Source organism: Petromyzon marinus, chromosome 30 (assembly GCF_048934315.1).
Source record: "Petromyzon marinus isolate PM22_M1 ecotype Great Lakes invasive population chromosome 30, UKy_Petmar_22M1.pri1.0, whole genome shotgun sequence".
In the NCBI taxonomy this organism is placed as follows: Eukaryota; Metazoa; Chordata; class Hyperoartia; order Petromyzontiformes; family Petromyzontidae; genus Petromyzon; species Petromyzon marinus.
This window is the reverse complement of record NC_133696.1, coordinates 8,923,196-8,934,750: the sequence shown is the minus strand read 5'-3', so window position 1 is coordinate 8,934,750 and position 11,555 is coordinate 8,923,196. Positions and strand designations below refer to the sequence as shown.

General features: G+C 51.5%; 2 protein-coding genes across 2 annotated transcripts; one reads left to right on the top strand and one right to left on the bottom strand.

The window, feature by feature from the left end:
- Positions 1-1,998: 1,998 nt before the first annotated feature.
- On the bottom strand, positions 1,999-6,210 carry SNRPF (small nuclear ribonucleoprotein polypeptide F). The gene is made up of 4 exons (XM_032963456.2): positions 5,982-6,210; positions 3,647-3,775; positions 3,145-3,209; positions 1,999-2,470 (listed from the first exon to the last, which is right to left on the bottom strand). Exons 1-4 carry the CDS (start codon positions 5,985-5,987, stop codon positions 2,404-2,406), a joined length of 267 nt encoding a protein of 88 aa, XP_032819347.1. The 5' UTR covers positions 5,988-6,210; the 3' UTR covers positions 1,999-2,403.
- A 4-nt stretch (positions 6,211-6,214) lies between these two features.
- On the top strand, positions 6,215-11,552 carry MED20 (mediator complex subunit 20). Its single transcript, XM_032963454.2, has 5 exons — positions 6,215-6,302; positions 8,628-8,770; positions 9,730-9,887; positions 10,223-10,318; positions 10,774-11,552. Exons 1-5 carry the CDS (start codon positions 6,289-6,291, stop codon positions 11,008-11,010), a joined length of 648 nt encoding a protein of 215 aa, XP_032819345.1. The 5' UTR covers positions 6,215-6,288; the 3' UTR covers positions 11,011-11,552.
- The last annotated feature ends 3 nt before the right edge of the window (positions 11,553-11,555 follow it).

The following is an 11,555-nucleotide window of genomic DNA, read 5'->3' as shown; positions in this document are numbered from 1 at the left end:
CTGAGAGATACACTGGCACGCTGAGAGATATACTGGCACACTGAGATATATACTGGCACACTGAGAGATACACTGGCGTCACGGGGGTATACTGACACACTGAGATATACTGGCACACTGAGAGATATACTGGCGTAACGGGGATATACTGGCACACTGAGATATAATGCACTGGGGTATCAGCACAGATATATCAGTACCATTGGGATATACTGGAAAATTGTGGATGTACCGCTACAATGGTGACATACTTAAATAACAGATTAGTGAATTAAGAGACAGATTGGCACAATGGAAAATTTGCTCGTGTCATTACAGATATACTGACACTATGGCGACATCCTGGCACATTCGGATATATACTGTATATTGATAGTAACGATATTATAATTATTGGCACATCACGGCATCAAGGAACACTGGCATGATCACAGATATGCTGGCATTCAGGGAGATGCACTGGCACCGTGATATACGATATTGTCATTGTATATGTAATGTACACGTTACTGTTTACACGTGTTGGTGTTTACAAGCGCAGTAATAACCACGTGTTGTTTACACTGAGCACGTGTCGTGTTGTTGTTTCCACGTGGGTGGGCAGCAGTGGGATTACATTTGCCTGCCTGTTGCAGTCGGCGCTTCGTGTGTGAAGACGTTTCGGGCTTCACCCCTTGGTCAACTCGTTGGTATACAAACATTCGCGATGCGTGCGTGGGATAGGGGAAGCGAGAGAAGCGAAACTTTTCCCCCCGAGGTTTGCTTGATGCGCTGCAACGTTGGCAATGAACAACAGCCTCGGCGACGTGAGGGTTACGGACTGGGCAATGGTGCCCCCTTGTGGGTCGGATTTCACATGGAGCAAATGTAAACTCCGTTGGAAAAAAAGAGCCGCGTTGTCACACATCACTCCCCCTCCATTCATTCGCCGCGATGCCGTTTACCCTAAGCGAAGTCCAGCAAATCGTGGAAAACGCACACCTCCCCATCCACCAGTACGTACATGAAACAGAGCTCATTGGGCCCTTACTGCTTAAATACATTTAAATCTATCTAGGATCTCAACAACGTCCCTCACCACGACTGCTTAAAAGCGTGCAATTCCCCGTTTGTGGAAACACGCGCTCAATTTTCAACAATGCAACCCTGATGGCGAAGTTTTGAAAGACAAATGGAGTTCACAAGATGTCACAAACATATCGTGCAAGACCCAACGACGTAGAAGATCTCTGGCTTCCATGAAGAAATCCACTGCACAAACCATGGCAACAGATGCAGATATGACCGCAGCCCCCCCAAAATTGAACCATTGAACATATAACGCCACAATGCCAGATTCAAACGTGGAGGCATTAACAGGGATTGTCCACTTCACTATCGCAATAACCTGGCTCAAACGCCTTAATGTACTTATAGTTGTCACTCTACACCAACATCAGCCATACGGAGAAGTTGCTATTCCACCATGTTTTGACTCTCAGTGATCACCCCTGCGAGTAACGACGTGTCCTGCACAAGCCCACTTGACTTTGCATGTTTTTTCAGGTGGTCCATTTTTGTGTTAATATAATTTCAAGCTTGTAGCTCTCCAAGCTTCGTTGCATCATTTTTTGATCCGCGTCATCACAAGTCGTACTCAAACTGTAAATGTTGTGGATTCACTCTTCAACCCACCGGTGGGCTAAAGTAGTGAATTATCTGTCTTTTGTCAACGTGACACTTTTTTTGCTGATTGGCCGTGTCGGGTGGTGGCGGGGTTACGACACATTTATAAATAACGCGATCTAACCCAAAAACCCTTATTATGAACCGATTAAAATGTTCTCTATCCACACTGGAGTGTATCATCAATGTTATCCATAGGTCACCTTGGCGACACCACATGGGATCCCCTTTACGACTCACAGCCCCAACTTTGAGCTCATTCCCATGCGTGTGTAGTGTGTGTGCGTGCACGTGTTATTTCTGTGTTGAAGCAGTGATGTCTGGAGACATGGCTGTACAAACAGGATTTATTTCGTCTATTAAGAACACCGCGGGAATGGAACAATCACACGAACATTGTTGGGAGACGTGAAGATGCCTAAGAATCGCTTAGCGTAAAATCACACCTCGCTAAATTCAAAATGTTAAAACCGCGTGAATGAAACATCAAACCAATATTGTTGGGATACGTGAAAATGCCTACGAATCCCTTAGTGTGGAACCACACCTCGCGAAATTCACAATGTTACGCATTTTTTATCCTCTAAATGCCGCTGAACAAAAAAAAAATACCTGGGAGCATGGTACACGTTATTTTAACTCACTTTGAAACGCTTTACAAAAACGCCTTAAAAGTTGATGAACTAATAACAAAGATGCCAAGTGAAAACAAACGGATTTGAAATATCTGGAGGCACATCACTCCCTCATCTCCCCGTCCTCCTCTTCCTCCTCCACGCCTCGCACGTACAGCACGTTGTTACACCTGCGAGCGACAAGAGACCGGTCATGCACACGTACAGTCAATTTGTCAATCCAGCCGCCCCATGCGGGTTTTGGGGGTTGTGTTGACCATGCTTCACCACGCTTGTCAGTGCGACGTTTGAGATGGCGGGGAACATGAATGCGGGAGCTTAGAAAGAACAGAAACTGATTTTGCTGCACTGGTTTCTGCTGCCCACAATCTCGTCCTGCAAAAACAGGTCGCATAGGCTGCAGGTGGAGGGGAGGGGGGAAGAGGCCGTTCAGTGGTGTTTAGGGATACAAACATTCAGTAAAAACCATCCAGTCAGCTTGCACCTTCTCTGCAGGTGCTCCCATTGCCTGGAAATTCCTCTGGCTCTCTGTACCAAACACCCTTTACCACTGTTCACGTGCAGGATCAAGACCTTCTTCCTCTTTCACTCATGACTGCCTCACTCCCTATGAAATATTTCTAATCACATCTTTATCACCCCATGTATTCGTAGTATTTAGAGATGCAGTCCCACTCGACACTTCATAAACCCATATTGCTTCGTATTTTATTATAATAAACATCCGCACGCCCTCACTAGTGTCACCTTTTAGCTTTTCATTCTCTTTTTTACTCTTCGTTTTCACAACACCAAGCACGCTTGCAACCGGGGCAAAGCCAGTAGTTGTAGCAACACGACTCACCGGATGAGGATCTCCCCCAGGTGCCCTGCCAAGGCACCATCGATGAACTCCTCAGTGTTGGCGAGCTGCACAACACCGCATGGCAGAATATTGTATGAGACCGTACAGCAAGACGTACATTCCAGATTAATGTCAAGGTCACACTCACCATATTCAGGGTCCTCTGTGTTCTACCCCCGACTACCTCTCACCTCTTGACTCACCCTACACTCCACACAATCTCTTGCTTCTCACCTTTGAACTCACTACTGCCCTCCATGCACTCTCCTACTGGATGACAGTGGTTATTTGGGACGAGAGTTTGCGAAGTAACACAATTCGATACGTGCATGATGAGCAGAGGAACCAATTGTGCTTAATGAATCGCTCAGCGTCATCATGTATTATTTATACCGCAGGTCCCATGCAGTACATCGAGGCGCGAGGTCACTGGCCACCGCTGCCCGAGGGGCTCGTCAGTGTGACGTGGTCTCGGGACACCCCGCGTTGCCTCGATTCGCACCTGCATGTTCATGTAGCCATCGACGGACACAAGGTATCCCTTGTACTCCATGCCCCACTTCAGTTTCACCATCACGGGTTTCCCAGTCAGGCCGTTCAGGAACGGCTTCGGGTTCATAGGCAGTGAGGTCTGCGGGGAGGGAAGGCAAAACCATAATTGTTACGATAATCATCACGAACATCTTCATGATCACCATCGGGCATCATAATAACTGTGATGTGATAATCACTATGATCATCGCTATGAACATAATTCATAGCGATGATCATAACGGTGCGAATTTTGTGAATGCCGGGAGCATAGAATGCACAGCAAATAGGCACTTCCGTCTGCTACTCTTCACGCAGCCCCGCAGATGCTAATAGTCCAGCATGCGTGGTGATAGCCCATCCAAGAACTATTCAGGGTCAACCCCTGCTTAGCTTCCAATGTCTGACACATTCCAAGAGTCTGTCATTGTATAAACTGTGATAATAAAAAAACACGTGTCGGCAAGGCCCCGTCTCTCCGCGTGTCTATCGCGGTGGCGAGATGTTATCCCCCTCGCCAGGAATGAAGGAGGTCGTGGGTAGGGCTGAACAATTTGGGGAAATATCTAATTGCGATTTTTCTGACAGATATTGCGATTGCGATTTGCGATTACATTTTTAAAAGTCAAGCTTCTGTTCAATATTCACTGTGTAATATATTTAAAACGTGGAGCATTACCACATGAAACCATCAAAATATGAACTCCTCTTATATTTTAATGCAAGGATGATTACTTAAAATATATGAATTGCTAGCAACATGTATTTTTTTTTAAATAATTGAAGTAGAAAAATGAAACAGAACAAATGTTAAGTTAATTAAAGTTATAATAAAAAAACAATTCCAATAAGTAATAGGACTTTTCAAATCGCCCAAAATCGCAGCCTTTGCGATTTACTAATCGCTCACGTCTGTATATTTGGAGTTTGCATGTTCTCTCCGGGTCCCCCGTTTTCCCCTTTACATTTATAAACACGCGCTCAGATTATATCCATGTACTCTTTCGTCTCTCCTTCGTGTCCCCCCCTCCCCGTTTCCCTCCCCCAGCGTCTCCCTTGTCTCTCGTCCCTCTCTTATCTCTCTCCTCGAGTCTCCATTGTGCATTTCTCTCTACCCCCGTGTATCTCTACCCCCGCGTGTCCCTCTACCCCCGCGTGTCCCTCTACCCCCGCGTGTCTCTACACCCGCGTGTATCTCTACCCCCGTGTCTCTCTACACCGCGTGTCCCTCTACCCCCGTGTATCTCTACCCCCGTGTACCTCTACACCCGCGTGTACCTCTACCCCCGCGTGTCCCTCTACCCCCGCGTGTCCCTCTACCCCCGCGTGTCCCTCTACCCCCGCGTGTCCCTCTACCCCCGCGTGTCCCTCTACCCCCGCGTGTCCCTCTACCCCCGCGTGTCCCTCTACCCCCGCGTGTCCCTCTACCCCCGCGTGTCTCTACACCCGCGTGTATCTCTACCCCCGTGTCTCTCTACACCGCGTGTCCCTCTACCCCCGTGTACCTCTACACCCGCGTGTACCTCTACCCCCGCGTGTCCCTCTACACCCGTGTACCTCTACCCCCGCGTGTCCCTCTACCCCCGTGTATCTCTACCCCCGCGTGCCCCTCTACCCTCGTGTTTCTCTACCCCCGCGTGTCCCTCTACCCCCGCGTGTCCCTCTACCCCCGTGTATCTCTACCCCCGCGTGTTTCTCTACCCCCGTGTATCTCTACCCCCGTGTATCTCTACCCCCGTGTATCTCTACCCCCGCGTATCTCTACCCCCGCGTGTCCCTCTACCCCCGTGTATCTCTACCCCCGTTCATCTCTACCCCCGTGTATCTCTACCCCCGCGTGCCCCTCTACCCCCGTGTATCTCTACCCCCGCGTGTCCCTCTACCCCCGTGTATCTCTACCCCCGTGTCCCTCTACCCCGTGTCCCTCTACCCCCGTGTGTCCCTCTACCCCCGTGTATCTCTACCCCCGTGCCCCTCTATACCCGTGTCCCTCTACCACCGCGTGTCCCTCTACCCCCGTGTATCTCTACCCCCGTTTATCTCTACCCCGTGTATCTCTACCCCCGCGTGTCCCTCTACCCCCGTGTCCCTCTACCCCTGTGTATCTCTACCCCCGTGTGTCTCTACCCCCGTGTCCCCCTCTACCCCCGCATGTCCCTCTACCCCCGTGTATCTCTACCCCCGTGTCCCTCTACCCCCGTGTCCCTCTACCCCCGTGTATCTCTACCCCCGTGTCCCCCTCTACCCCCGCGTGTCCCTCCCCACGTTGCCGCCACAATGAGACTCGGAGCGACTCCCACTCGTACCGCCATGTTGGTGTCGAGTAGTCGCCGCTACGCACGATGCCCTTCCAACGGAGACGCGACAACGTGGGCAACGCGCGCTCAGTGAAGTTAGAGAGAGATAATCGCGAGCTGGTGAGGAGCCGGTGAGGAGTTGGTGAGGGGTTGGTGAGGAGTTGGAGTGGAGTGACCGCAGGAGGCGCCTCGCTAAGCCTAGGCCCGGGGAGGAAGACGCGCGGGGCACGACGGGAGCCCTGGACCACGTGACGCCGCCTCGGCCTCCAATGAGAGGGTGCGCGCGCGGCTCGAGGTCACGTGGCGCGAGCGAGAGATGGGGGTGACGAGGTGAGGGCGACTCCTCTACTCACCTCACCCTCTACTCACCCTTTACTCACCTCACCCACCTCACCCTCTACTCACCCTTTACTCACCCTCTACTCACCCTCTACTCACTCATCCTCTACTCACCCTCTACTCACCTCACCCTCTACTCACCCTCTACTCACCTCACCCTCTACTCACCCTCTACTCACCTCACCCTCTACTCACCCACCTCACCCTCCACTCACCCACCTCACCCTCTACTCACCCACCTCACCCTCCACTCACCCACCTCACCCTCCACTCACTCACCTCACCCACCTCACCCACCTCACCCTCCACTCACCCACCTCACCCTCTACTCACCCACCTCACCCTCTACTCACCCACATCACCCTCTACTCACCCTCTTCTCACTCACCTCACCCTCTTCTCACTCACCTCACCCTCGACACACTCACCTCACCCTCCACTCACCCACCTCACCCTCTACTCACTCACCTCACCCACCTCACCCTCCACTCACCCACCTCACCCGCTACTCACCCTCTACTCACCCACCTCACCCTCCACTCACCCACCTCACCCTCGACTCACTCACCTCACCCACCTCACCCTCCACTCACTCACCTCACCCTCGACTCACTCACCTCACCCTTGACTCACCCTCTACTCACCCACCTCACCCTCTACTCACTCACCTCACCCTCTACTCACCCACCTCACCCTCTACTCACCCACCTCACCCTCCACTCACCCTCTACTCACTCACCTCACCCTCCACTCACCCACCTCACCCTATACTCACCCTCTACTCACTCACCTCACCCTCCACTCACCTCACCCTCCACTCACCCACCTCACCCTCGACTCACCCACCTCACCCTCGACTCACCCTCTACTCACTCACCTCACCCACCTCACTCTCTACTCACCCACCTCACCCTCTACTCACTCACCTCACCCTCTACTCACCCACCTCACCCTCTACTCACCCACCTCACCCTCCACTCACCAACCTCACCCTCTACTCACCCACCTCACCCTCTACTCACTCACCTCACCCTCTACTCACCCACCTCACTTTCCACTCACCCACCTCACCCTCCACTCACCCACCTCACCCTCTACTCACTCACCTCACCCTCCACTCACCCACCTCACCCTCCACTCACCAACCTCACCCTCCACTCACCAACCTCACCCTCTACTCACCCACCTCACCCTCTACTCACCCTCCACTCACCCACCTCACCCTCCACTCACCAACCTCACCCTCTACTCACCCACCTCACCCTCCACTCACCCACCTCACCCTCCACTCACCCACCTCACCCTCTACTCACCCACCTCACCCTCTACTCACCCTCTACTCACCCACCTCACCCTCCACTCACCCACCTCACCCTCCACTCACCCACCTCACCCTCCACTCACCAACCTCACCCTCTACTCACCCACCTCACCCTCCACTCACCCACCTCACCCTCTACTCACCCACCTCACCCTCCAATCACCCACCTCACCCTCCACTCACCCACCTCACCCTCCACTCACCCACCTGACCCTCCACTCACCAACCTCACCCTCTACTCACCCACCTCACCCTCCACTCACCCACCTCACCCTCTACTCACCCACCTCACCCTCCACTCACCCACCTCACCCTCCACTCACCCACCTCACCCTCCACTCACTCACCTCACCCTCTACTCACCCACCTCACCCTCTACTCACCCACCTCACCCTCCACTCACTCACCTCACCCTCTACTCACCCACCTCACCCTCTACTCACTCACCTCACCCTCCACTCACCCACCTCACCCTCCACTCACCTACCTCACCCTCTACTGACCCACCTCACCCTCCACTCCCTTATCCTCTACTCACCTATGTCACCTTCACTCACCTCATCTTATTCTCTACTCACCTAATTGAAATTTCATATTCAGTAGATGTTTTAATTTACATTTTCTCTTTCCAAAATATCTGACAAACACACCGAGATACCGTTCTTTATCGACATTAAACAGTTTTATATAAACAGCGACCACTGTCACCTTGCTGCCATACACATTTTGGATCTGGAGAGAAAATGTCGAGAGAAACTCATCACTTGCGTTTCCCATCCGACTCAAGCTCAAACGAGTACCTGGTGTGATGTGTAAACATCGCCACTGGGGACACAAAGGCGGCCGGGCGTGGTGCTGGCCACCCAACCCCTTGTGTGCCGTGCCGGCCTTAATAGGTGCTCGCTAACAGCACTTGCCAGAATTATCTGCTTAGGCTATACGGGGAATCTTTGTCTTTGTACCGATGCGGTGAGCGGCGCCGGCGTGTGTGTCAGCGTGTGCCAGTGGCCGCTGGCAGATGGCAAGAGCATCCAGCAGAACGTGGAGATGCTGGCCAAGAAGCTGGAGCTGATGGGTGCCACCAAGCAGGCCTCCTTCTTGGTGGACTGCGAGATGTACCACCCGGTCTCCAGCACGGGTGAGGGGGCACGCACGGCGACTCGCCTCGTCCTGTGCATGCGCAGGGTGATGCGTGTGTGAGTTTCTATGTTGTGTGCGTGAGGTGTGTGGTGGGTGTATGGTGTATGTCCTCGAACTCACCTAGGCCGACTTGGCCTTCATTGAGTACCTGGTGCAGTGTCCAAACTTCAACATTGGGGAGACAAAGGCCGTGGTCCTGGCCACACCAGCCCATTGTTTGCCATTCCGGCCTTAATAGGTACTCGCTAACAACAGCCTGTTACAGGCTGTATAGGGGACCTTTATCTGACGCTGTATATTTGGAGTTTTCACGTTCTCCCCGTGGTCGCGTGAACTTTTCTCCGGGTCCTCCGGTTTTTCCTCCACATTTAGAAACGTGCGTCTAGAATATTTGGCTGCTATAAATTTCCACGTGATAAGCGACTTCCTTGAGCTATCATTTGTGGCCAGGTCGCTTCTGAAAGAGCTATACGGTATCGCTCAATGGGCCTTACCTGGTAAAATAATAAGTTTTAAGCATGTAATTTAGTATGTGTGTGTTTGGTATATGCGAAATGTGGCATGTGCGAGGTGTGGTTGCCACGTATATTATCAATTTGGATAATTTGAATTTTGCAGGGAAAGAAATGTCTCATCTCTGTTCCCCTGTGTGCTGACTGGCATCGCCATGGCTTATAGGGGGGGTTCCCTGCCTTCGGGAGGTCAGGATGTTATGGAGGCCACTAATTTTAAAGGGGCCTTAGTATAATTGACCACAAAAAGAATATCAAAAATTTTCTTTGTGTTTAAACAATACGTGTTTATTTCACGAATCAAGGGCATCTTTACCCATATGTATGTTTGTTAAACTTCTTTCGCACCGTACGTAGCCAGGTGTGGGAGCACCTCCGAATGCCGATTGACCATATCGTTACCCCCCCCCCCCCCCATCGCTATAACGATTTCTCCACATCACAGGTCAGTCCATGAAGTGCATGTATGTGATGCACAACTCGGAGTACCCGCTCAGCTGCTTCGCGCTCTACGAGAACGGGCCCTGTCTCACGGCCGACGTTGGCTTCGACGCACTCATGCTGAAGCTCAAGGGCCTCTTCCAGAATGCCAAAAGCAACAAGGTGAGCGGTGAGGGGGGGGCGGCATGGCCCCCCGACTACCACGTCTACACTGGAGATCCAAAGGAGAGGCATTGTGATGGTTCAATCGGTGAAACCCAAGTTACATTTTGGGTTGTTATTGCGAACGCAAAACACGGACCCTACCCCTAAATAAACCATAAAACCAAATACTATTTCTAACCCTAACTATATTAGCCATCCAAACCCTAACACTTTCCCCATCTCATCTCCCTACTCACTGTTTCCTGTTCACTCTAAGTGCTGCCATTGCCATGAGGTGGCCGTGTGTCTAGACTGCCTGCTGTATTAATGAGGCTATTATCGTTTTATCACAGGTTGAGGCACGAGGAACGCGCTATGTTTATGCAGACTTCCTCATCAAGCTCGGCACAGTCACCATGGGGCCCAGCTCCAAGGGAGTGTGTGTGGAGGTGCGATGCACAATTACAAGCAGCTTCCTCCGTCAGACTTATGGGGAGCATGGTTTAGAGGGGGCAGTGAGGTGGGGACGGCAGTCCGGGTTTTCGTCTGTTAGCCAATACACATGACCTCTTTAAACATAGTTCACAATGGTTAATGATCGGTTGAACTCACTCCAACGATCCACACAGTGGGTGGGAAAGCCCTGATTGTATATACAAAAGGTGCTATATATGTATATTGTGAGCTAAAGTTCCAATTTTACTCTTTGGTTCTTTCGGTAAAGTCACATAGAAAGAAAAAATCAAATAATAGCATGACATTTATCATGAACACAATCTCCAACCAAACCGTACCTACACCAGACAACCAGAGACACTCCCTACACCTAACAATAACCACACTAGCCTCGTGCCCAGGCGCGAGCTGACACTCTGCTCATCTTCTGAATGTGTGGTAAGTGCAGGTGGAATACTGCCCATGCGTGGTGCCCAGTGACTGCTGGGGCCTCCTGCAGGAGTTCATGCAGGCCCTGCTGGGCCCCCATGCGCCCGTGAGTCCGCCCACGGCTGGCGCGGGCCGGGCCGATGGGGCCACTGGTGGCGCGGCACTTTACACCGCCGCTGACACCATGGTGCAGTACATGGAGCTGTTCAACCGCATGCGCAAGCAGCAGGGCCCCTCAGCGCCCACACAACGCTAGTCTGCCTATTCGCGATTTGGATAAAGTGCTAAAAACTGGACAATTGTAAATTACTACTGAAGGCCTGACCAAATCCCCTTTCATAGATCCCACAGTCTCCATGAGGACATTTAGTCAAGAGCACCATCCGCTTGCTACATAATACAATTTATATTTATATGGCAGTTAACTTTTATATGGCAGCATATGTGACTGTCTCGAGACGCTCTACAAACAGTGGGGGGGGCAGAGGTGGATATCGGATATCAGGGATTTCTAGGGTGTGAAGAGAGGAGGGATGGGCTGGAGACACTTAATAGAGCAGCCACAGGCAGATGAGAAGAGATCTCAAAGCCAGAGCTGAATTGGAGAAGTGTCTCAGCAGTGTGGACAAATAGAGTTCCGGACAGCGGGGCAAGCAGCAGAGGAGTGACCTCCCATTGAGTGGAGGTTGACTGAAAGTGAAATCAGACGAGAGAAAAGAAAAACCTGAATATTTTGGTTTTAAGCGTTCACACAAAACAAATCTCATTGTATTATTTAATAAATCTCACAAATGCGTAGAC

Bases quoted from the DNA above. Each gene is read 5' to 3' on its own strand.
- SNRPF (XM_032963456.2), bottom strand. The intron at 3,210-3,646 runs GTGCGAATCGAG...GGTGTTGTGCAG, and splicing joins ATGGCTACATGAACATGCAG to CTCGCCAACACTGAGGAGTT. The intron at 2,471-3,144 runs GTGAGTCGTGTT...TGTCGCTCGCAG, and splicing joins CTGGGGGAGATCCTCATCCG to GTGTAACAACGTGCTGTACG.
- MED20 (XM_032963454.2), top strand. The intron at 9,888-10,222 runs GTGAGCGGTGAG...GTTTTATCACAG, and splicing joins AGAATGCCAAAAGCAACAAG to GTTGAGGCACGAGGAACGCG. The intron at 10,319-10,773 runs GTGCGATGCACA...TGGTAAGTGCAG, and splicing joins CCAAGGGAGTGTGTGTGGAG to GTGGAATACTGCCCATGCGT.